The 24,710-nt window shown below is 43.3% G+C and overlaps 1 protein-coding gene across 1 annotated transcript in view; it reads left to right on the forward strand.

Annotated features, from left to right (window-relative positions):
* Positions 1-4,015: 4,015 nt before the first annotated feature.
* The window catches only part of cadm2b (cell adhesion molecule 2b), a gene marked incomplete at its 3' end in the record, with an annotated part of 131,587 nt that continues 110,892 nt past the window's right edge, over positions 4,016-24,710 (forward strand). The window contains exon 1 of the mRNA XM_079731934.1: positions 4,016-4,138. Within this exon, the coding sequence (XP_079588060.1) occupies positions 4,078-4,138 (61 nt within the window). The 5' untranslated portion in view covers positions 4,016-4,077. The remainder of the gene's footprint in view (positions 4,139-24,710) is intronic.

The following is a 24,710-nucleotide window of genomic DNA, read 5'->3' on the forward strand; positions in this document are numbered from 1 at the left end:
TTGCATATGATTGCATTTTCTGCTATGGAACCGAGGTGCGCGCTATGAGCCTCCATGCAGACCACCGCGTCGCGACCTGCCCTGGTCACTGACTTACTGTAGGGGGGCACGGGCGCGACGGGCCGTCTCATGTCTCATTGTAACATTGGTTGTGGTTATTTTTTGCAGTATTATACAAGATAGATGAATCATGTTGGGCTGCTTTGCAGTGAGTCATTTTATTTTGGTCGCCTTTTACTTCAAAACATCCTGCAGCCAATATTCGGTCTGTTTACTCGATGCACAATCAACATAATATAAGTGTCCATCCCTGGAAGGTGGGACTCTTCTATGTTCCATTTAAAGATTCTCCCCTCTCTTTAGAGGGCTTAGGGTTGTATAAAGTGGGGCTGTCATGCCATGTGTGACTTTAGAATCAGTGATTAAGGGCAATGCACATACTTTTCAATTGAATAGTTAAAGTTAACTTTCTTTTACAAATCATGTCAATAATTCTAGATCATGTCCAAGATTGACTCCGTTTCTGTAAATAAAGTGTGAAGTTGAACAATGCTCTTAATTGTAAGTGTGTGTGTGTGTGTGTGTGTGTGTGTGTAGGACGGCTGTTTTAAGCAGCCTCGCCTGGCCCGAGTCAGACTGATTGGGCTCTGGGGCTGGGCGAGGCTGCACACCTGTCGCACATTGAGTAATCAGTGTGCCCAGGTTAAAGCAGCCATGTCATGTTTCATTGTCTACCAACTTTTACAATCTACCCTTTTCCTAACGGCACCACACTGTCCATGTCTGGAGAAGCCCAGTTAAAGTCACCTAGGTGGTGTGTGGAATGAACATTGCTACATATATTCTTTAATACTATTTACAATGTATGTATGGCCTATTCTTTTCATACTTGAAACTACCCAGTATAAATGAATGGATTCTTTGTGTTAAGTATTCTATCTGACACTTTCATCCCAAGCTAAGGGGTAGGTTAAGCTCACAAGCACCGTTACACTGAGTCGGTGATCAAACCCAGAACCTTTTCAGCTGTGAGTCAAACACCATCCTAGCCACCAGGCTATCCTGCCTCACTCCCACCACAACGTTTGTGGCACCATCGTGGTCTAAAAGCTGTGACCTTGTGTTCACACGGCATGTAAACCGCTTCTATTTTGGATCCCTACGTGAGAGCCATTCCGTCAGTTCCAACAGACTAGCCCGGGTCTGCTAATGCTAACTAGCCATGTGCAGCCTAGCATGCTTTCCGCCCCGCTGCCTGACTTTAGCTGGTGAGGCTGGGGGTGTTGGGAAGAGAGGAGCAGACCTGGTGGTCGTTACTCTTCAGGTGTAGACTTGCACCGTGACCACCCAGACACTACCCATCATCATCATCATCATGAAGGTCTCCCCAGGCCTGATGGTGCCCCTCACCCCCTCGCCCCCTTGCTGCCCTCAGCCCCACTGTGGTCTCCTCCTCAGGGAGACTCCGCTGGTTGTCTTATCCAGCCCATCCACTCGTTTCTCTTCAGACATTTTACAAAGGGGCAGTTAGCAGATCGCAGTTGGGCTCAATGGAAACCTTTGTGTGTGTGTGTGTTTCAGCAGAATAGTGTACAGCGAAGGTCAAACCAAAGGCCATACAAAAGGGTCTGTAAACACAAAATAAATCCAATCCACAACAATTTCATTATTTCTGATGATATGTTGCATGTGGTCCTCATTTTGGAAGAACAAAAAACAAATTGTCGTGATTCATTAGGATTCTAGACCAACACTTTTCTTTTTCATACATTCACACAGAAATACCAATAATCATGTACATACTGTTTAAAGTGTAATTCCAGCGAAAATTGAACCCAGGGTCTCTGTTTTGGCATGTATAACCTAAGCCCTCCAGATACGTTTTTCATTGAAAATCGAGTACAGAGTTTGCCCGGCGCAATGTTTGGCTTCCATGTTATGGGTTAGGGGCTAATATTGCTCAAAGGAGCAAAATCCAAAGTCCAAACCTGCTACCGTGAATAATATAATAGAGATACAAACAAATATGTCAAGTATCATTTATGGTAGCAGTTAATCAACCCACCAGTAAGGCACAGACTTGGAAAACTCTATTTTTTAATAAACTCCCGGTACGCTAACTAAGTTGTTGATGCTTCATTTTCTGTGTAGGGACCCTAATCATGGTACTGCAGAGGTTTGGTGTTATTTTGAGCAATATTAGTTGTTAAAAAATGCCGATTTGGAAGCGTTCGCGGTGCCCCTAACCAATAACATGGAAGCCAAACATTGCGCTGGGCAAACTCTATACTTGATTTTCAATGAAAAAACTATCTGGAGGGTTATTTGATGGGCATACATGTCAAAACAAAGACCCTGAGTTAAATTTTCGCCGGAATTACATGCATGACTTTTGCTTGGGCGTGTGTCTCGCTTAAAGGGGACATATTATGAAAATAACACTTTTCCTGGGATTTGGGGTGTTGTTTTGGGTCTCTGGTGCTCCCCCACGCATACAAACTTTGAAAAAAGTCAGTAAATGATTTTTTGAGTGAGATATGCATTTCTGAAAGTACCCTGCCTACAGTTACCAAACGAGCGAGTCAGTTTCGGCGCCCCCTCCTACGTAGGAAGGGGGCACAGTTGAATATTACCTCCCACTTCCCCACTCCCCGCCAATCAGAGCATAGCTAAGATTTTGTGGAGCAGCGGACGAGCAGCTCCAGCGGGGGGAGCTCGGCGGCAGCCCAGCAGCTCAGCTCCTGGAGTACAATCCCTTTCTCTGCCGGACTGCCGCCGAGCTTTCCCCGCCGGAGATGCCGGAGGAGGAGACATGGAGGAGAAAAGGATTGTACTCCCGGAGCTGAGCTGCTGGACTGCCGCCGTGCTACCCCCACCTGACTGCTGAAGCTTCTCCAGGAGCTGAACTGCAGCCGAAGCTCGGCGGCAGTCCGGCAGCTCCGGCGGGGGGAGCTCGGCGGCAGTCCGGCAGCTCAGCTCCCAGAGTACAATCCCTTTCTCCTCCATGTCGCGGTTCATGGACTTCAGAGAGTCAAGGCCAAAGTTCCTTTTCCCCAATTCTTCTCAACCATGGCCGAGATATCCCCCACTACGAGTCTTTACTTGTTGTGGAAGTACCAGAGACGTCGGACGCAGTCTTTATGATTCATAATATCATCCGAGGCGCACATAGCTTTTTGCCATGATATTATATATATTATATATATATATATATATTATTATATTATATATATATAATATTATTGTTATTATATTATATAGCTCCAGGAGTCCACAATCGGCAACAATCCCTTCTCCATGCTGTGGTTCAGTCTGACAGCTCATTGGTCAATGGGGAGCAGCTCATTTGCATTAAAGCTACAGACACCAGAAACAGCGCATTCTGAAGGGACTGAAATAGAGGAGAATAGCGGTAGGCAAGATCTTTTTTCCTCAAAGCTATTTCCAGCAAACAGCTTCAAAAACATGTTTTCTGGAACTCAAATACTATGTTTACTTGTTGGGAAAAGACCATAATATGTCTCCTTTAAGGTGTGTGCATGTGTGTGGATGGCGGTGCGCAGGTTGGTTGTGAGTAACTGTTGCACTTGTTCTTATTCTGACCGTTTGCCACGGATCCAAACTATCTCGAGGTGTTTCCTATTGGCGGGGAGCCCTCATCAGCCAATCACGTGAGAGAGAGAGAGAGAGAGAGAGAGAGAGAGAGAGAGAGAGAGAGAGAGAGAGAGAGAGAGAGAGAGAGAGCGCGCGGAGTGGGGAGCTGCACTTTATCCACGAGCGTCTCCTCCGTCCTGCTATCACGAACACGGCGACCTGCCACTGCAACCGGGCATCCGCGAGTGCTTGCACAGCTGCATCACCCAGCGAACCACAGAGCGCAAAGAGCTGATAGTTCGGAACTGCACGTGTACCCGGGATAAACTCATCCCGAGAATAACCGCGGGGACAGCAGCAGTGGAGGAGAACAAGCGGAGGAGACAAGCGCGAGTGGAGTGTCCTGGTGATTTGTGAAGGAACCAACGAGCAGAAACAGAAGAAGAAGAAAAGAAGAAGAAGAAGAAGAAGAAGAAGAGGAAGATGATTGCCCAGCAGCGGGTGGTCCTCCTTCTCCTTGGCCTCTGGTCCAGCGCCTTTAAAGGTGAGCTCCGCGGTACGGGCGTGGTGCGGTGACCATCACCATTCCGTCACTCCAGAGCACAACTCTCCATCAGCAGGGCTCCTGCTTATGGCTCGTCTGTAACTTATGGCACCTTGTGTGGTCTTCATTTGGGAAGAACTCAAAAATTGTCGTGATTCATTAGAATTCTAGACCAGAGTGACATTCTTTGAATGATCAAACACATTTTATTTTCTTACATTCACACAGAAATACCAATAATTATGTACATACTGTTTAAAGTGTAATTCTGGCGAAAATTGAACCCAGGGTCTCTGTTTTGGCATGTATACCCATCAAATAAGCCCTCGGGGTACTTTTTTCATTGAAAATGGAGTACAGAGTTTGCCTGGCTCAATGTTTGGCTTCCATGTTATTGGTTAGGGGCTATTATTGCCCAAAGGAGCAATATCCAAAGTCCAAACAAGTCACAAATTTGTCAAGTATCAAGAGGGCAGATTGTTGGCGCCTCTTTATATTATTTACGGTAGCAGGTCATTGACCTATCGATAAGGTACAGACTTAGTCTGGCTATTGCCAGACCAAGCTCAATCGTAGATTGCACGTTGGTCTGGGGAAGCTGCTGTCATTTTTTCAGCACCTAGTTCAACTGACTCTGTACGCAATTGGCTGCTTGCCGTCGCTTCCCTGCGTCATTGTGTTGAACCAGCTAATAGCACGCAAAGGGGAAAAGACAGCTTGGTGATTGGCTGCCGCAAAAACGTATCTGAAGCAGAAAGAAATGTATTGCTCTTCTCCAGACCCTTGTGCAGGGCAACCTCAAATCGGCGGCAGAATGGGCGGGGCTACCCAGTCTAGCACAGACTTGGAAAACAGCATTTTTTAATAAACTCCCAGTACGTTGTTGATGCTTCGTTTTATGTGTAGGGACCCTAATCATGGTACTGCAGAGGTTTGGTGTTATTTTGAGCAATATTAGTAGTTAGAAAATGACGATTTGGAAGCGTTCGCGGTGCCCCTAACCAATAACATGGAAGCCAAACATTGCGCCGGGCAAACCTTATACTCGATTCTGTCACAGTCTGGCTCAGCTTCATTCTCAATGAAAAAAGCATCTGGAGTATCTCAAGTATCTTATTTGATGGGATTACATGCCAAAACAAAGACCCTGGGTTACATTTTTGCCGGAATTACACTTTAAAGGAGACATATTATGGTGTTTTCCCAACAAGTAAACATAGTGTATGAGTTCTAGAAAACATGTTTTTGAAGCTGTTTGCTGGAAATAGCTTTTAGGAAAGAAAATCTCGCCTACCCCTATTCCCCTCTGTTTCAGTCCCTTCAGAATTCGCTGTTTCTGGTGTCTGTAGCTTTAATGCAAATGAGCTGCTGCCCATTGACCAATGAGCTGTCAGACTGAACCACAGCATGGAGGAGAAGGGATTGTTGCCGTGTGCGGACTCCTGGTGCTCTATTTCTATATAATATTATATAATATAATAATATTATATAATATATTGGTATTTATATAATATTATATCTAACATCACGGCCTCGGATTATATTATGAATCATAAAGACTGCGTCTAACGTCTCTGGTACTTCCACAACAAGTAAAGACTCGTAGTGGGGGTTATCTCGGCCATGGTTGAGAAGAATTGGGGGAAATGAACTTTGGCCTTGACTCTCTGAAGTCCATGAACCGCGACATGGAGGAGAAAGGGATTGCACTCTGGGAGCTGAGCTGCCGGAGTGCCGCCGAGCTCCCCCCGCCGGAGCTGCCGCCCAAGCTTCGGCGGCGGTTCAGCTCCCGGAGTGCACCCACTGGAGCTGCAGGACTGCAGCTTCGGCGGCTCCTCAAGGTAATCTGGCGGGAGAAGCTCGGCGGCAGTCCGGCAGCTCAGCTCCAGGAGTACAATCCCTTTCTCCTCCATGTCTCCTGCTCCGGACTGCCGCCAAAGGTTCAGCAGCAGCCCGGCAGCTCCGGCGGAGAAAGGGATTGTTCTCCCGGAGCTGAGCTGCCGATCTCCCCCCGCCGGAGCTGCTCGTCCGCTGGTCCACAAAATCGTAGCTATGCCCTGATTGGAGGGGGTTGGGGAAGTGGGAGGTAATATTCAAATGTGCCCCCTTCCTACGTAGTAGGGGGTGCCAAAACTGACTCCCTCGTTTGGTAACTGTAGACTCTCAGAAATGCATATCTCACTCAAAAAATCATGCACAGACTTTTTTCAAAGTTTGTATGCGTGTGGGAACACCAGAGACCCAAAACAACACCCCAAATCCCAGGAAAAGTATTGTTTTCATAATATTTCTCCTTGTAAGAAATCCAGCTGTTAAATAATGATTTCTGGGCAGACCCAGTAGGGGACAAAAAGAGGCAATTATCATTGTGGTGAAAGAAGACATTAAATCCTATACCTACCCAAGTACAAAATATATATCATTATCCAATCCCTTAGGAACACTGCCATGTGCTCAAAATGTAATAATTAAATAAATTCTACCTCCTAAGTGAATTTGCCTAAATATTTAAGTTAAATGATTTTGCTTTGAAACCCAAAAAGTCCATCAAAAGCATTACCTTGATTTACAGGTATTTTATCTAGACCAGAGTTTAATACTTTAAATAAATGTACCTTGTATCATGATGCCAAATATGTGGACTATTATATTATGTTTAATTTCGTAGCATTTAGAAATAGGATAGTATTCTAAAAACATAATTCATGAAGGCACTTCATAAAGGTTACTTGGGGTACTTCCTGCAATGTACTTCCTGTGATGGAAGCACTTATCCTCTGATCTGTGGATGGATATTTCTTATACTTAATGTGGAATACGCACACACACACACAAGCACACGCACACACACAGCTACATGATAAATACTTTATTTAGACAGACATAGAATAAAGTTCAGCCTTAAAGAGCGAGAGACGGAGAGAGAGAGAGTCGCTAAGTCCTCTGTTGTCCTTTAAGGTCAAACAGATTTATTTATTTTTCCTCGTTGGCCGGGGGCTTCCTGTGATCCCTACAGCTGAATACATATTGGACCCCATCCCAGAGCACACCTTCCCACGTCACCTGGCATCCCCCTGGTGTCTGAGTGATCAGGCGACGCGGGAGGACGCAGAGAGAGAGAGAGAGAGAGAGAGAGAGAGAGAGAGAGAGAGAGAGAGAGAGAGAGAGAGAGAGAGAGAGAGAGAGAGAGAGAGAGAGAGAGAGAGAGAGAGAGAGAGAGAGAGAGAGAGAGAGAGAGAGAGAGAGAGATGCTTTACATTCAAGGACCGGGGTCCCCCATGCCGGGCTGTCGAGGAGTGGTCCCGTCCCCAGCAGAGAGCTTCTTAGCTGGCTGCCTGCCGCTGGACCGAGACCTGCTGGCTGCTCTGTCTCTCCCCCCCGAGAAAGGATATTTATTGATATAAATATAGATATAGATATGAATAAACCAGAGCCAGTGAGCGCCCGACGGATACTTGTCCGCCGGGATAAGCCCGGAGCCAGGGGCCCGCGCCTCAAGACAAGTGGGGAACGGACTAAAAGATTAGCCACCCCTCTTCGTCCTCCACCCTTCTTCTAGCTGTCACTCTCCCTTTGCCATAATCTTTGTCACGGTGTCTATATCTCCTTCGCTCTCTCTCATCTATCTGTCTCTCTCTAGTCTCTCTTTGCTCTCTTCCTGTCTCTCAAGCTCTCACTCTCTCTATGTCTGTCTCTCTATAGTCTCTCTGTCTCACTCTTTCTCCACCTCTCTCCCTCTGGAATCTCTTGAATGTCTTTTCTTTATGTGTGTCTCTCTCTCTCTCTTTGTCTTTTCTCTCTCTCTATCTCTCTCTCTTTTGTCTCTCTCTCTCTCTCATCTCTCTCTCTTTTGTCTCTCTCTCTTATCTCTCTCTCTCTCTCTCTCTCTCTCTCCATCTTGTCTCTCTCTCTCTCTCTCTCCCTCTTGTCTCTCTGTCAAGAGGCCCTGGTTGAAACACGAGGTTGACAGACTTCTCATGACATTTAAGTTCCTAAAGATTCTATGACCCGGTTTCTTTTAGTGATTTGAGTTTTGCCTGTTTTCTCCTGCCGCGTGTGTCGAATGTGTCATAGTGGGCGTTGTGCTGTAGCGTGATGTTTGTCTGCGCATATTTGTCACAGCACCTGTGTTTTATGGGGACTGGAAATGTTTTGCTCATTAAACAACGAGCGCAGAGGATTGATTGTAAATGAATGTCAAATTAATCTTGTTACATGAATCAGGACAGCGCAGATGATATCTCATCCGGGTTTGTGTTCAGGGTGGGGGTGGGTCTGGGGCTGGGGGAGAATAAACTATGGAGATATATTTGGAGCAACATCTCCAATCTCTTTTCCGTAGGCCGTAAATCAAACAGGATATTTTGGGAGGGGGGGCTGTTAAGGGTGATTAGAGGTGTATAGGTGCTGTGTAGGTTCAGGCTCAATCACAGACGTATGGACAAGCTTTTATCCCGTATGTTTCGATATGGTGTTATTTAACCTCAGCTCCAGGTAACCATGGAGTCTGGGAACCATAGAAACCAGGGCTTTCTTCCCTAACCTCAAGGCAGTTTGACAAGAGTTTTGTGAGAGTTTTGATATTGGTTTTATTATTGTTATTATTCCATAGGGGAGTTCCACCACCACCAGGTGGCAAGAAATTGAAAATCTTTCTGACATATCACACATCCTCTCCCCTGATTCCTCACATTCGGTCGTGTCGCTTATATAGATTCAAACCGATGATGAGGACATTCGCGACCAGTTGAAAATCGCAGGTTTAGAGCAAGAACCTCCCCATCATGCAGGTACTGTATATATTCCCATAAATATTTGAAATATGTACGGATATTCCACGGCTTGTTTCAGCCAGTGAGCTGCAGGACGGATTACCAAGCTATAGCTTCTCTGTGTTTTTGTCTTCACAACTTTATGCTCCGGGAGTAACTGGCAGGCTAATGGCGGCCGTCTCCATTGCCGTGCGCATTCCCGCCAGACGAAGCCGATGTTTCATTTGATGTGTTACTCAAGCGCTGACCTTTCTCCAATCTTCCGTTGGCCCTCATCTCTGCTGAAGTGGGCTTCAGGTCCCCTCCCCCCTGCTGATACAGACCCTGTCCCCTGAATCTCATTCAGCCCCTCCCGCCCTCCATGCCTCCTCTCCCAACATATTGCTCCTGCTGTCACCTCTGCAGACAAAGTTAATATTCTCTGTTGGGAATATTGGTTGGTGCCATGCGTGGGTCCTTGACCCCCCGTAGGCCTGTGATTGTAGTTTATTTTTATGGAGTTTGATGTGTCGCCTATAGATGCCATGTTTGCTTGTTTGTGTTTTGCCTCGATGGGATCCAAGAGGTTGTTCTGTTGTTGTTGTTGTTGTTGTGACCGCAGAAGAGGATGATGGCAGTCTAGAGGGTGGTCATGCCAACTCAACATGCCCCCCCGCCCCAGCCCTTGTGTGTTGACAAGATAATGGACCCTTGGCCCTCAAAAATAATGAACACACACACACACACACACACACACACACACACACACACACACACACACACGGTCTGAATGTATGTATGATTCTCACCACTAGTTGCCATAATGAAACGGTTGTAATTTGACTGCTCCTTTGAAAATAAGGCAGATATGCTCAAACCTAAGGGCTGAAACTTATTGATCTATCTGATCTATCTCTTGCCTTTTCACATTTCCTTGTGTGTATTATACAGTATCTTAATACTGCAAAGTTTGAATACCACTTCATCTCTTGTTGTATATTTCCTTTTATACCTAGACTTACTTTACCCTACTTCAAAATTTCTGTGTATTTATTTTCACACCTGAGTGTTTTTGTACGTCGCTGTGAGCCTCACAATGAGTATTTCAACGCTCGGATTGACTGCTGCACATCTGCTAATAGAAGACTTTGACTTTCAACCACTCTAGAGTCTAGATAAGTCTTGAAGCAAGGTGCTTGTCAATGAAAATACATTTGCGGAATCATGCGCGTCAACAACAACGGGACTAAACATCCTTTTTTAAAAGACTTTGTGGAAAATCTGTTTTGTAATTAGAAAAAAACTGATTTGCTCTGGGGAATAAGAGATGGCGCCAACGCACAAACACACAAACACAGACAGTAAGACACACATACACAACAAACACAAGAATGTCAGCAATGCAAAATTTTTATATATTCGTTTTAATTTTCCTAGGGCCTGTTTTATGAAACATCAACCAAACTTTAACTCTAACTTGATTAAAAGCGTATGGCGATAGAATAAGTACTGTTTATATCCTTACGTTGACCTCTTTAAATGTTTTATTAATAAATTAATAAAAGCCCTGTGCGGCCTCTTAAAAAGCGTTAAGTGCCCACGGCAGGCGTAGTAGCCGGGGAGGGTGTAGTAGGAAGGTGGAGGAGGAGAAGAAAGTGGATGAGGAAGTGGGAGGATAAAGGAAGAGGCAGAGGTGGAGGAGCAGAAAGTGGATGAGGAAGTGTGAGGGTAAAGAAGACGAAGGTGGGGAAGGAGAGTGGAGGAGGAGGACAAGGATGGAGGTGGAGAAGGAAGGTGGTGGATGAAAGTGAGGGTGGGGGTGTGGGGGGGGGCTGGTGTCCTCATAAAGGAGATCAGCAAGGGGGACGAGTGCTGCATAGCGATGCGGAGCTGGAGCTGGCAGACAGGCCGCGCTCCGCTGTGAAGAGAGACGGAGAGCTACTAAGCCCAGGGAGGGGGGAGGGAGAGAGCAAGAGAGTAGAGTGGAGGAATGAGAGAGAGGGAGAAAGAGAAGGGGGCGGAGAATGGAGAGAGAGAGAGAGAGAGAGAGAGAGAGAGAGAGAGAGAGAGAGAGGATTGAAAGAGATGGAGACCAGGGGAAGAGAGGAGGAGAAGGGAAAGTAACAGACGGAGAGGGGAGTGAAAGACAAAAAGGGTAGAAGAAGAGAGGAGAGCCGAAGGAGAGAAGAGACTGAAGAAGAGCATGTATGAGAGTAGAAGATAGATGCTGAACAGCAGCAGAAGTCTACGATACGTGACACGCCCCGTCTTCCTGCAGACAAAGAGACGCAGGTGGAGGAGAGATGGAGGGCTGTGTGTCCTAAAGGGAAGTCATTTTGCAGTTATGTCAAACCACTCACAGTGAACCTCGATGCATGTCATTAAGGAGCAGGACGGAGTCAGGGCTTATCGAAGGATATTGACATTGGGAATCTAACCCAGAAGCTTCTGGGTTCGGAGGTAAACACTGTAGCCGCCACACTATTCTTGCATTGCATACTAGTGTTCAGTAACAATATTCAGGGGTTTATTCAACCAAAAGTCTTGCCATGGTATATGTCAAGGAGAAGAGCAAAACGAAATGATCTAAAAGCGCAGAGCAGGTATACAGGGACACTACATGGCAAGTATTGTCAGTAAGGAGCAGGTTGGGGTGAAAGGGCATCTTACTCTGACATACTAACAGGTTAGATCGGGGATCGAACCAATCGAACCAAGGACCATTCAGCTTGGAGTCGAACACAATCCGGCACTTTATGAGAAGCATGAGGAATTCCACAAACGTTAATATGTTCTTTGTTGACTCAAGAGCAGGTTTACTAGCCTACTATATCTAAAAGTGCACGGGGCTGAATGTTATTGATATAACACACGAGGAGGTACATGATCTGGGCTCTGCTTGTGAGCAGCAGGAGTCACGCCGGTTGCATACCTTTCCAAAGGAGGAGACCGGCTGTGATTTAAAAGCATGTTGGAGGTTCTTATTAAATTCATATCCCACACATTTACAAGGGTGAGAAGCGTTTTATGTGTGTGGTGTGTGAGTGTGAGAGAACTTGCCTGTGTGTGTGTGTGTGTGAGAGTGTGTCTGTGTGTCTGGGGTGTAAATGTGAATGTATGTGTCTGGGATGAATGGACAGATAGGACATATATACTATATGAAATGTTCATGAAAGGTACTATAAATGTAAGAATAGAATCTGAGCGTTCTGCTCTTATGGAAAATCTCATAATGTCAACCTTTTGTACATTACAAATGTTAAATAAATGAATAAAACCAGGTCATGTATAAAACCGTTTGACAGCCATCATTACAACAATGATTTTGTTTAATTGCATTCCGTCTATGTGACTGCTATGTACTGAGTGAATGAATACCTACCAGGTTATTTTGGAAAATAGTTGAAAAAAATCATCGTTAGGTTTTCCCTCAGCTCAGTAACTTTATATGCACTTTACACACCAAGTTCCACACCACCCAAGCACACACTTTCATTCTTCAACCCAACCAATCAGGACAGTGCAAATACAGGTATATAATCTTCCCATTCTTCCTTTGTGCCGGGACACAATTATGATTAAGGCGTAACTACGGCTGAAATGATTAGTTGATCAGCAGAAAGCTAATTGACGATACATTTGAGAATACTTATAATGACAGAAATACAAATACTTGGTCGCTCTTTCCAAATCATTTCTAAATTAATTATTTCGGGGCTGAATAAATACAATCATGACATGGCTTTGGGCTGTGGCGGCCTTGTGAGGGTTGTGTGTCATTATTCTAATATTCCTAGACAAGCCTGAGATCAGGAGCCAGCGTTCCCGGAACTCCCAGATCTTACACCTCTGAATGAGCGCAGCTAATAATTAATGAACAGTTTATTTACAGTTTACTAATTGTCTAGTTATCATTGACCTATTTCATGTTTAGTTCATGTTTACAAATGGTGTTCATTTTTGTTTTTCATTTATACACGATTTAACCCACTAACCCCAACCTTAACCTAACCCCTATATTACTGATTTAAATGTTACTTTATTAATAGAGCCTCATTGTAAAGTATTACCAATACATTCATAATCAAAAGATCTAGTAACCTCAAACCTCACCAGCTGCCCTCTCCATGTATTCATTTCTTCAACCTTTTCAATGAGTCATGGATAAACTTTATTTCTATGAGCCTTTTAGAAATGTACCCCTCTATCCAAAGCGACTCACGGGGAGTGCAGATACAGCTTCGGGCTAGGCTATATGCTTACATAAAGGTTACGGACATTGGGGATAAAACCAAGTACCTTTTGAGGACAAGACTATCTCGGCCCCTTGGTTTGACGTCAAACTTTCGTTCAGCCAGGTTAATAAATAAAGTCAAACTAGAAGTTGAAACGGCACCTGGTGTGCTAATGCCTCATCGTCGTACCCCCCGACCACACTACATGAGACCTTACAGCGTTCAAGCCCTAATGGCCGGCCGCTGCTGACGTATGCGCGGCGCTCAGAAAGGATAACCCTTAGTCTCCCTCTGCAGTTTTGAGCGGAAGGAGCGTGGAGGCATCCGGCTCCTTCCCCAGGTGACCCTAACAGCCTTCCCTATATAACGAGCACTCTGGACCCCAGGTGCAGACCTCCGGCACTGGGTTAATACAGGGACCGGGCCATCCCCGCGTGGAAAACACTCGCCTCGGTCGCCTCTGAGGCGGACACACGCCTGCAGCCGGGGCTTTGCCTCAGGGAAGTCTGCGGCGCCATTATAGCTAACTGGCTCCTGTTTTTTTCTTTTTACCACAAAGAACTCAATTGGGGGAAATGATTGTCAGAAATGGATGCTTTGGGGCTCAACCCAGCTAGCCCGCTGGGCAGGCCGGAACTCAAACCTGCTGGGCGTTTTTGTCAATCCCTAATGCCCAACACTTTTCTTTTTACTACTTTTTGAGTGTTCAGTTGAATTTGAGGACTAATCCTACATTACCTTATAATATTCCACATTATATCCTAAATTATATTCACTTATATAGGTTAATCTATCCCAATTACTCTCCAACATAAGCATTGTGGTAATTCCAAGTTGTGGGAACAAAACTTTGTAAAGTATAGTATATGAGTATTTAATTGCATTTAGCATAACTAAATAACTACAATTAAGACATTCATACATCAGGGCTCTCAAGTTTTGAACTGAGTTCAGAGTGAGATTTTGTCGGCGGGGGGAGGGGGGGGGGGGGTATATTAACATGTGACTGCATACGAATGTGTACACAGACATGGTGACTAATGTATGATAGTAAGCATTATTGGCCCTTAACACTAATATTCAGAAACAACACTGCCTCAAAAGCTATTGGCTTAAGCAACACCAGTAGAGGCATATACTTTTCCCTGAACTTTTAAACGTTGCAAATGTGCAAAACAATCATTATATATTTATGTGGCATTTAGTCCAATGCTTAAAATATATCTGTAGGAGAAATTTGTTAACGTTTTTCCCTATAAAACAATAATGGTAAAAAGATAAATCCAAAACATGACGGTAACTAAGTAAGTCAAACCGTCCAATCTGAAGGCTCTACTCAACCGCTCCCCCTACTCACTTCCACCAATGCAAAACGAACAGAACTGAGCAGGGGAAGGCGTAGCCTAACTAGTTTGTGAACGACCCAGAGGAACGGAACGCAAATTCAATGTGAACGTGTATGAGGCTTTAATAAAATCTCGGACGATTTTGAAATTCCGCCACACATTTTTTTAAAAGTGTCTCAAAAAGAGGGCATGTCCGGGCAAAAGAGGACATCTGGTTACCCTACGTACGGGTAACCCATTTGATTCCTATCTGTTCCACTGTTAAATAGCGGCGCAATTGGTAGGCGCTATCCTGGTAATTTCTCTGCGTGAGAAATACGAAGTGTGATGTGTAAGCGTGTGCATGGGTTGAATTGCGTGTGTCTCTAACCGAATGCGTGAGACTTGAGAGCCCTGATACATTCAAGTATAAGCTACGCTTAGCCGCTAGGACATTAATTAATTAAGTCTTTATGGCTATCTATTGACATTGATGCACATCTTGTAAAAGCACAACATCATGAGCGGCAAGCATGTATTTTTTTAAATGTATTTCCTTACTTAATTTCCTAAATATATTTCCTAAATGTATTTCCTTACTTAAGTTCCTAAATATATTTCAAAATTAATTTCCTTACTTCATTTCCTAAAGGTATTTCCAAAATGTATATTCCAAAAGTTTCTTAGCCTCCAAATTGTCTTTTCCGTTGGATTTGCTTAGACTATCTGAGATTAAATGTAAATATTCCAACCGGATTTGGCACACAATCTTTTTTATTTTTTTTGGATCGCTCATCAAATGTGAAATGTTTTCCAAATCAAAAGCCCACAGATTTGGTTTTCCTTTTCCGCTGGTTTATTCTCTCCACAATGCTGAGACGTGTCAAGTCTCTGTCACACATGGACGGCATAAAATGAATAGGAATATTTTTACATACAGGCATGCGGGTCGTGTTCCCCGTCATTGTGAACACGTTCTTGACTTGCTGCGGAGGTAGCATCGGTTCTTAAACAAGGTCTAATCACCAACCAGACTTATAGGAGAGATGAAATGTGTCGCTGTGAGATAGGAGAGGCCTTTCACCGCAAAAGTACGGCGCTAGGTGAGATTGACATGTCAGGGTATTTATGTAGGGCTGTATTTTTAGAATAAATGCTACAGTCTCTAATTAGGATTTAATGTGGAATGCCTTTTAGTGCAGTGCTCATAGGCTGCTGTTTAATTCATCGGGCTGCGGGTCTATTGGCGTAATAATAATATTTTTTGTGGTCTGCAGGTGAACGCATTCAGCACCGATAATGCCTGATAATGACATTGTGTAGCTGTATAAAATTATACTCTTCTGGCATTACATTGACACCAGACTGTCTGTTCAGTCTGTTGAAATATATAAGCTAAATGCGCTTTTTTTCTCCATGTGTGTTGAACCACAATTGCTGAGGGGAAACGATGAATGCCCTTCTTATCTACTGAATTAATTAGTTAATAAATCATAATAATTCAATGTCAGTCTGGCACAGTTGTAAAAGCACACCCAAGTATAGGAGAAGTTACTACTTTGGGGTTTTACTAGATGCGGTTTACTACCAACTGTAAACATGTGATTTGAGTCGACGGATGGTCTCTCTGCTGCTGGGGGAGGCTTAATGGAGCGATTCATTTGAATTTAAACTTTATTGACACTCCACAGCCACAGGAAAGCATTGGAGGATGTTCCACTACAAGCCTTTAAGGTTAAATAGTAGAAGGTTTCCGAAAGCAGGTTTGCTGGGTATCATTTATCATGGTGTGTGTGTGTGTGTGTGTGTGTGTGTGTGTGTGTGTGTGTGTGTGTGTGTGTGTGTGTGTGTGTGTGTTAAGGGACAAAATAGTGGGTAACTCAAAGCCAAAAGGTTCTGGGTTCGATAACCAATGCTTACAGGCTAACCTGTAGGCTTCGTTCAGGCTACCCTAACTGCACCTTAAAAACCTTAACCTTCAACTAAGTCACTTTGGATCAAATCCCCAAAACTAAAATAAAATAAGTGTCTGCTAAAGTTATATATAATGGTAACATGTGAAAGGAGTCATCTTGGGATGGTACTAAAACATTTTCTTGCTTTTAACTCTGAAGAGAGACAATCTCCCCATTGGACAGGATTATATTTCAAATAGAGGGATATATCCCCCATTGCCTAAACAGCACATCTACAGTTCATTGCTATTATGATTATTATTAGTAGGGTCGATTTAGTTTTTATATTGAACTTTGTGACTTTATTAACACTCCCTTATTTCATTCCCTATTCTCTGATGAGGAGTGCTGCCTGAAATCCCTGTCGGCGAAATATGAATGAAAATCATTTAGGCAGGAGGTCAGTTGAGGCGGGTGATTTACGTAATCGAGGAAAGAACTTGCACAATTCAAAAATGGTCCCTGGTGATTCCCTGGCGTAATTCAACAATAAAAGTCCCCTTTGTCTGGGTCACGTCTTTACCAGACTGGAAACATGTCAATGGCACGCTTTGAATTTGAAAAATCAGGAATCCTTGTAGGCTAACAGCATACAAGACTTACCATGTGAAAACTTGTTTGCTACATCCTTGATTTAAATAAATACAATTATTTATTGCAATAAGAATTCACAAATATTTCTTTGTCTCTGGGAATTAAGCTTTGCCCCTGTCTGCACTAAATTTCCAAAATCTTCATGAATTACTAAACTTAAGACACTAGATTATACAAAAAATGCTAACTAAATTGCCTAATGATCATCGGTTTATGTTCAATCCTTAAGAAATCTTACTGTCTGAATCTACGAAGCCAGCCTTGATTCAAAGGGAATATTCATGGCAGATAATGTTAAGCTTCTTTGCTCAACTGTACCTAGGCAGTCCAGGCCAATGTTGGCCGTGGATCAAACCAGCAACCCCTCCCCGCAGTCAGACTATCCGCTCTTCCTCCTAAATTATACTAAATTATGAATATAATATGATTAACTCTATGCAAAGTAATTCATTACTCAGGTGCTGAACATGGACTATCAGTCCCTTTCTTATGAATCAGGCCGGTCGAAACCGTGCAGCACTTTTTTCCATTTGCGTAAGAAAAGACCACTTCACACATTGATGTTACTTCAGCAGCAGCACAGCCTGTTCCTTTTCCCCTCTCCTTCTCCATCGCTTAAGGGAATTATCACATCTTAATGGTCGAGTAGCAGAGCACGTTGTTCCCCCATTGGCTGGGATGCCAGTGGGCTTTAACACGGGAGCGAGAGAATGAGGTGTCAGACGTCCACTCAGCTGTCAAACACCTCTAACAAATCAAATCAATTTATTAAATTAGGCTAACACCCATAGCACCTTATATGGTCATTGTGTGTTTATTTTTATGGTCCATTCTATTTTCTCCCCAGTCTTATCTCGTAGTTCATTACACTGACAATAAGCATTTCCATCTGCCTGACAGTTTAATCTCTGCTGTGTGTTCGCAGTGGCACAGTGTTTTAGACGCACGCTTCAGAGGTCAGTAAATCTCCCTACATCACTCCAGTGACAGCCTGTGTCTCCAGCAGTCTTTACTTTATTCCTTACAAACTATTTTTTTTCATTTTTACCTTTGCCGAAAAACATTTTGCGGCGATGGGTTTTAAAGTGGAACACGGCGGCTAAACTGTTTTGCTTAACAGTTTTTAAACGAAGCAGCGATATCGGTTTGCTGCCGCCAATTACCCAGCAGTCGGTTGCACCTCACTCCTACCGGCAGAAGGCATTTTCTCTTCTCCACAATCCCTTCCCCGTCAAGCTGAATCATAATTAAATCAAGAAAATGACTTTTATCTCCCTCACAAGCTTAAGGGATCACGCCAGCTCTAGTGTTTGTTTGTTTTTGAAGTATGTGTCTCGTAGCGTTGCATTATTTTTCATGCACTAGACAACCTTTAGGAAGCTGGCTACAAGACGGATGGCTCCTCCGTAAAGGTGAAATTCATTCATAAAATAACAGACTTTTATTCAACACCTGGCTGACACACATAAGTAAATGAGAATATGTACCTATTATACATATTAGACTATATGTATTTAACAGAGTAAATATTTGTAAAAGCTTGAAAAACCGTATTACCTTTATGCCAGGTATGGTTTATAAGGCCTAAGGGGGCCCAGGGAGGTCTAGTGCTTAGGGCCCAACGTTCAGTCTACCTGCAGTCATCCTTTTGCAGGGTGCCTTAACCCCTGGCTGCTCCGTATCTGATTAACTGTTAATTGCTCTGGATAAAAGTGTCTCATAAATGACTAAATAATTCATAACTTTAAATACATATCGGCCGTATACCAAGATGCCCTTGAACAGTGATTCCCAACCTTTGGCTTGAACTGTAACAATACATTGTCATCAAGACCTTCCGCAGACCAACTCCTATGCAAACCGTGAAACATAGGTAAATACTCATGCGGTGACTGAGCAAAGAGTGCCAGCGCTCCCCTTATACACAACTATTTCTGCAAGGAGGCAAGGGAAAGTGGGAAGCAGTGGAGAGAAAAAGTCAGCAACCCTGCTTATGCTCCCAGTGTGTTTATTTAGAGAACACAAATTAACACAACACATACATGGAAAATATTACATAATGAACATATAATTTAATGAACAGAGTGACACTATTTTTGAAACAATGACTAGAGTGATATATGTACTGAACGATATTTGTGATAGTCTTATTTTAAAAAAATAAGAAAAACTCCCACATACCCCTTGCAGTGCCGTCATGTACCACCAATGGTACAATTCCCACAGGTTGAGAAACACTGCCCTAGAATGTAAATGTACTACATACTATTTATGCTAGAAATCTGCAATCCACAAACAAAGACCAGACAGTTTAAAACTTTAAACCGGCATCAGTTTAACTTTGCTTTTGGCTGCCGAGGCACCTTTTCTAAAGTGCTACAATGTCTCCTAAATACTAAACAAGGAGCTAAACGAGTAGTCTATACAGTCGAGTTGCAGGCTTAGCACTTGGTTAATTTGGAGACCCCGGTTGATTGTAAACAGCAGTAATAGGTCAGTAAAGCTGAAGTCATCACTACCAGTCGGGGGTTTTAGGGGAACATCCCGCTGGTGCTTGTGGACACCTATGCTTCCTATGCTAGGGCGGAGACGTGCGCTGAAACCCAGTTTTAATAACCCAGGGTAACAAAAGAGATTAACTCTGGGGTGTAACTTGTTTTCTTTTTATGGATATTATCTTTGTTTGTTATTAGAGTTTCAGACAAACTCCAAATTTATATTTATCTCCTATTAGGAAAAGGCTGCAGAAATGGCCTTGATTCCTGTATGAAATCAAACATAAACATTGTGTTTCATATTGTTAGCATTGTAATACATTTGTTGATAGTGTCCAACTAGACCTACCTCAACTGTTGATCATGTCATTCTTGCATCTAACTCTACCACTCTTACTGTGTGTAGACAATATCTTCTGCATAATTAACCCTTATTTCTTTTTATTACTGTCCTGTAGGCTACCTTCTGCTTTGACACCCTGATTTCCCATCTGGGAGTGATAAAGTACATCTCATCACATCCTAAATGCAGCTTGATGCGGTTGCCTGACACTGTATTGAGCCAAACAAGACCAATGAAGTGTTGCACCGACCTGCTCTGAAATCACAGCTAATAAAGAACCCAGGCTCAGTTGTACGATCACGTGTGGACGGCTATATATTAAACGCAATACTGCGAAGGGGGAGAGCTGTGCTTCTTGACATACCCACTGACGTCTCCCAGCTCAGTGCTAGAAGAGGTGCTTGTGCTCATCAAAGTGTGAATTATCAAGCATGACATAAACAGGCGTAATTGGACCATCAATCACATAAATTAGTTATGGATTATCTCTCCCTAATTGACCCCTTTGTATTATGGGCTGTGAAGAAAATGAACTTGGTTAAATACTGGAGCTAAACGCAAGCCCTTATTCAGAGTCTTCCTCTCCAGTTCCGTGGGAGATTTTTCCAGTGCTCTGCCTGAGTAGCTCTATTACAGTAGAGATACCCTCATGGAGCACTACCAACGAGCATAGAGGGGGCTCTGGTTTGTAGTCCAAATGTTGTGAATGCCATAAATGTACACCAATGGTGTACATTTTTTGCGTTGCAAGGATATCAATGTTAAATTGGTACATAGTTGCTTCTGGGATGTTTGGTAGATAAGGGTTGAGAGGATTGAGGATTGGATTAGAATAGATTCTAGTTGTTAAGATTCATCACATTTATATAAAATAAGAATATTATCTTTATCGATTATTAAATAGATCACAGGTTTGGGTTGTTTAAGATTGTATAATGTATCATCTATTCTTATAGAGGACCTATCGATTTTGCATTCTGCACCATCTCAGGATAGATCCTGATTGGCTGAAATGACACCACGTGACGTCAGCTACCATACGCACTAAAGACAGGAGATATTCCCTGGAGGCTGGTGTGTGTGTTGGGGGGGAGGGGAGAGATTGTGTGTGTGGGAGGGTTGTCGGGAGGGGGGTTGTGTGTGTGTGTGTGTGTGTGTGTGTGGGGGGGGGGGGGGAGTAAAGGGGATTTGCAGCCTGCAGTGAGTATCCACGTAGCACATATCCGTCACAGCTGAGTCAGTTCTTCTAGTCAAGGAGTATATAGAATTCATTCAAATATGGATTTGTTTTGTGTGTTTTATTTGTCTTATTTGCAAAGAAACTGTAAATATATGAATACCTGTGAGAAATGGATACTCATTGATTTAAGCAATTGATTGAGTTTCCAATAACTTGGAGCTTGCTGGGATGGAGTTAAAGAGGCACAACATTCATTAATAAACTCCAATGTGCCCACAGAGAGATGAAATATAGACTTTTACAAGTCTTGATTAAAATAAATAACTATCAGCAATGTTCAACAACTGGCCTGGATTTTTCTCTGCTTATAATGACCTTTGTGTAAATCTACAGGGGAACTTAAGAAAATTATTTAGAAATGTATTTGGTATGGTCAATTGGATCTTTATTTTTTTATTGTGAATTCGGATGCCAGCGGCTCGCATGCTAGCTTCAGAGAGAAGGATATGCATTAGTTACCTAATAATCTTGGCTGAAGCAGTCCTGTTACAGCAGAACTTCTGGGGGCAAACAAAAAACTACAGATGAAAAGCAAATTTAAGTGGATGAAGCTTTCAGAAGGATATTGGGGGCGGTCTACACAGTGTTGATTTAAAGCCGTTAAGACACTTTTGCTCGGAACGTTAAATGTTTAAGCTTGTTTACTTTACTGCTACTGGCCGAGTTCTGTTTGCTTATAGCCAATTACTTACAGATCACCGCCTCAAACAACATGATTGATCGAAAACAAATATGAAGCGAAAGAAAGTGAAGCACCCCGTTTCCCCAGATTTGATCCTGTCTGCTCTCAGCAATTTAATTATTAAATAATTTGTTAGACCAGCTACTCAATGCAGTATCATTACAGCTTATACAACCAGATACAACTTTCAGAAGAAGCACACATTTTAACTTTGTCACAACACATTCACCAGTGCGACTGAGTAGAGAAGTTTATTTTAAGATTATTTTATAGAAGTGTACTTCAGGTTTTCAATCCAAGCAATCCCTTCACAAACAAGTCCATCATAAATGATTTACATTTTTTGATACTTCAATGTGTGACTGAAGTTTGCCGGTGGTGGTTCCTGCAGCCTTGTTGCATCCCACTCATACTAATAATGCGAGTGAAATTCATGCCCCTGCCTCACCCTTCAGCCTATCAAAGTTTCCTCCCCCACACAGATAACCAATCTGCCCCGACTCGGTTCTTGTGTTGATGACCAGAATTTATTTGTCCCCCCATAAATTATTCAGTGTTTTGCATCGATTAGCTGCCATACCTTTAAGGTTATGGACCTAGCACCTTAACAAACCCTGCATGCTAACGTGATAGCGGCATGATACTGACTCACTGAACCCTTGTTGTAAGTGCACGGTGCATTTGAAGACCGATCCAAACTTCTCCAAAAATGAGCCTTTTAAAAAGTCTCTATTAATTAATTTAGAATCCCAGGCAATATTACTATTACATGGACCGCCTGTTCCCCACCCCACATGCACTAAGTGTGTTGAATTCAAACATGAATATTTGCCTCTGGGCTGGGACATTTAGGCACAGGACTTCGACTTTCAAAGCAGGAAGTTCACGCCGCAGCTAAATGCTGGCAAGTATTTTACTTTGAACTCTTGGATTTTGGCGTTATGCTATATTATTCCTGTTGTCTCGTAACCCCCGGCGACAACCGCTTCAAAGACATTATCAAGAACGTCAAAGACACAGCACGGGGCATAGTCATGGCACGCATCACAATAGAAACATACGTCAAAGGTCACGCAGCCATTACAATGGACACATACATCAAAAGGTTGCGCTATGACTGCAAAGGTTGTAGTGGACGTGTGCATGGAATGGCTGCCGTTTAGATTTGCCGTCTGTCTCTACGTGTGCATGCATTTCTGTTTTCTGCGTCTGTGATCTCGACCGCATTATGTTAGGACAATGCGTCATACATATGAACATGTACTCCCCCTCAAGTAGTCTCTTGGTTATCTCCTAATCTAACCTGAAAACATAGCAGGAAAGATGTTGTCTCCCTTGACGTAATATGGCATTCTTAGATAAGTGGACGTAAGCTATGGTGGTAAGGGATGTCTCTGATCATTGGTCAGTGAGTTGACCTCTGGGAATGGATGGACAGAGTTGTTTGTCTCCAGGGTGATGAAGGCAACGGACAACATTATGAAAGATAATTATGAAAGATTTATGAAAGATAATTTGGTTCATATTTTACATTTTGTTCAGATTATTGAGAAACGTAATGACCAGCTTAATATTGAACGCCTTTGGAAGTATGTTACACAGACATATACACAGACATAGACACACATACACACACACTGGTCTAAACTACCATTATTGAATCAATATTTTTTATAGTTGTGTGGTAGTCTAGGCGCTTTTGTGAACCGTCACCACAGCTAGAATGGGGGGTGCTAATGGACAACATTTTCCTGTACTTTCAAAACTGCGGCTCTCTCAACCGCCAGAGAAAGACTTTGTGGCATTTTCCTAATGTCCACTCAGCCAAAACTGGACGCGGAGAGGAAAACATGACATTTATACAACACTGATGTCGGTGTCCAATCATGCAGTCCAATCCTCTAACACTTTCTGGAAGGTCGCTGGGCAGAACTCTCCTGAGTGTTAGAAGATGGACCTGGGTGTGTGTGGGTGTGCTGTAACTGTGGTCTTATGCTAAACGGTGTGTTTTATGTTTGAGTGTTGTGAACATCTTAACTCGTCAACGAGCCAATTAGAGTCTGTATATCTCTCGAGAAATGAGAGATGAACCGAAGTTGTGGAAATGCACAGATAAACTTGTGGTAAACTGCACATTGTCTCGATGCATCACGATTTATATTAATTGCCGTCAATCAAACTGTATTTGTACATACAGGGCATTACCTACAGCAGATGCTACACAATATGCTGTACGTAACAATATAACACGAGGCTCACTAACAACCAAACACAAATCTGGTGGTATGGTTCCCTTGCATACTGTTGAAGGGAGCGACGTTGTCTGCATGTATGCCAACGTTTTCTATTTCAGCAGACCTACTTTTTAGATTCTCCGTTCTGGCAGTAGCGAGCATGTACCTGGGCGGTACACAGTAAGAAGATGCTGACGTCTAAACTCCTTGTCCGCTTCTAAGTATCTATTAGCATAGCTAGCGCTGAGCCGGTGAGTCCAAAGTAGACACAAAAGCCATTTATTTTTCAGTGTTATTTGTCTTGAGAAACGACTGTTGAACAACCCCCTCTCACCCCCCTCCCCCCTTTCTCTCGCTACCAATTTACAAAAGACACCCGGTCTCCTGGGAGCAGTACAGTGCAGCTAGCCAAACTCTGCTGCACTACACTCCAGGACCAGTTCTAGACCAAGTGGCTTCTTATGGGTAATTAAATAGTCATTGAGCAGATTTTCTCTCGCAGGCCTTCTTGTTCAGTGAACTGGTGACCTCATGGGCTCCAACACCTAGGCACTGTCTCAAGGCTACGATGACTTTCAGAATAACTTAGTTTTTTTTAGTATGTTAAAGTTATTAAAGGTGGCAGGGCCCCTGGAGCGTAAAATGTCTCGCTAAAGCAGATTTAGACTCCCAATGGGGTTATTCTGATACGTTTTCTCTTTCACACATTAATAATATT

Source organism: Pollachius pollachius (assembly GCF_949987615.1).
Source record: "Pollachius pollachius genome assembly, chromosome: 3".
Taxonomy (NCBI): domain Eukaryota; kingdom Metazoa; phylum Chordata; class Actinopteri; order Gadiformes; family Gadidae; genus Pollachius; species Pollachius pollachius.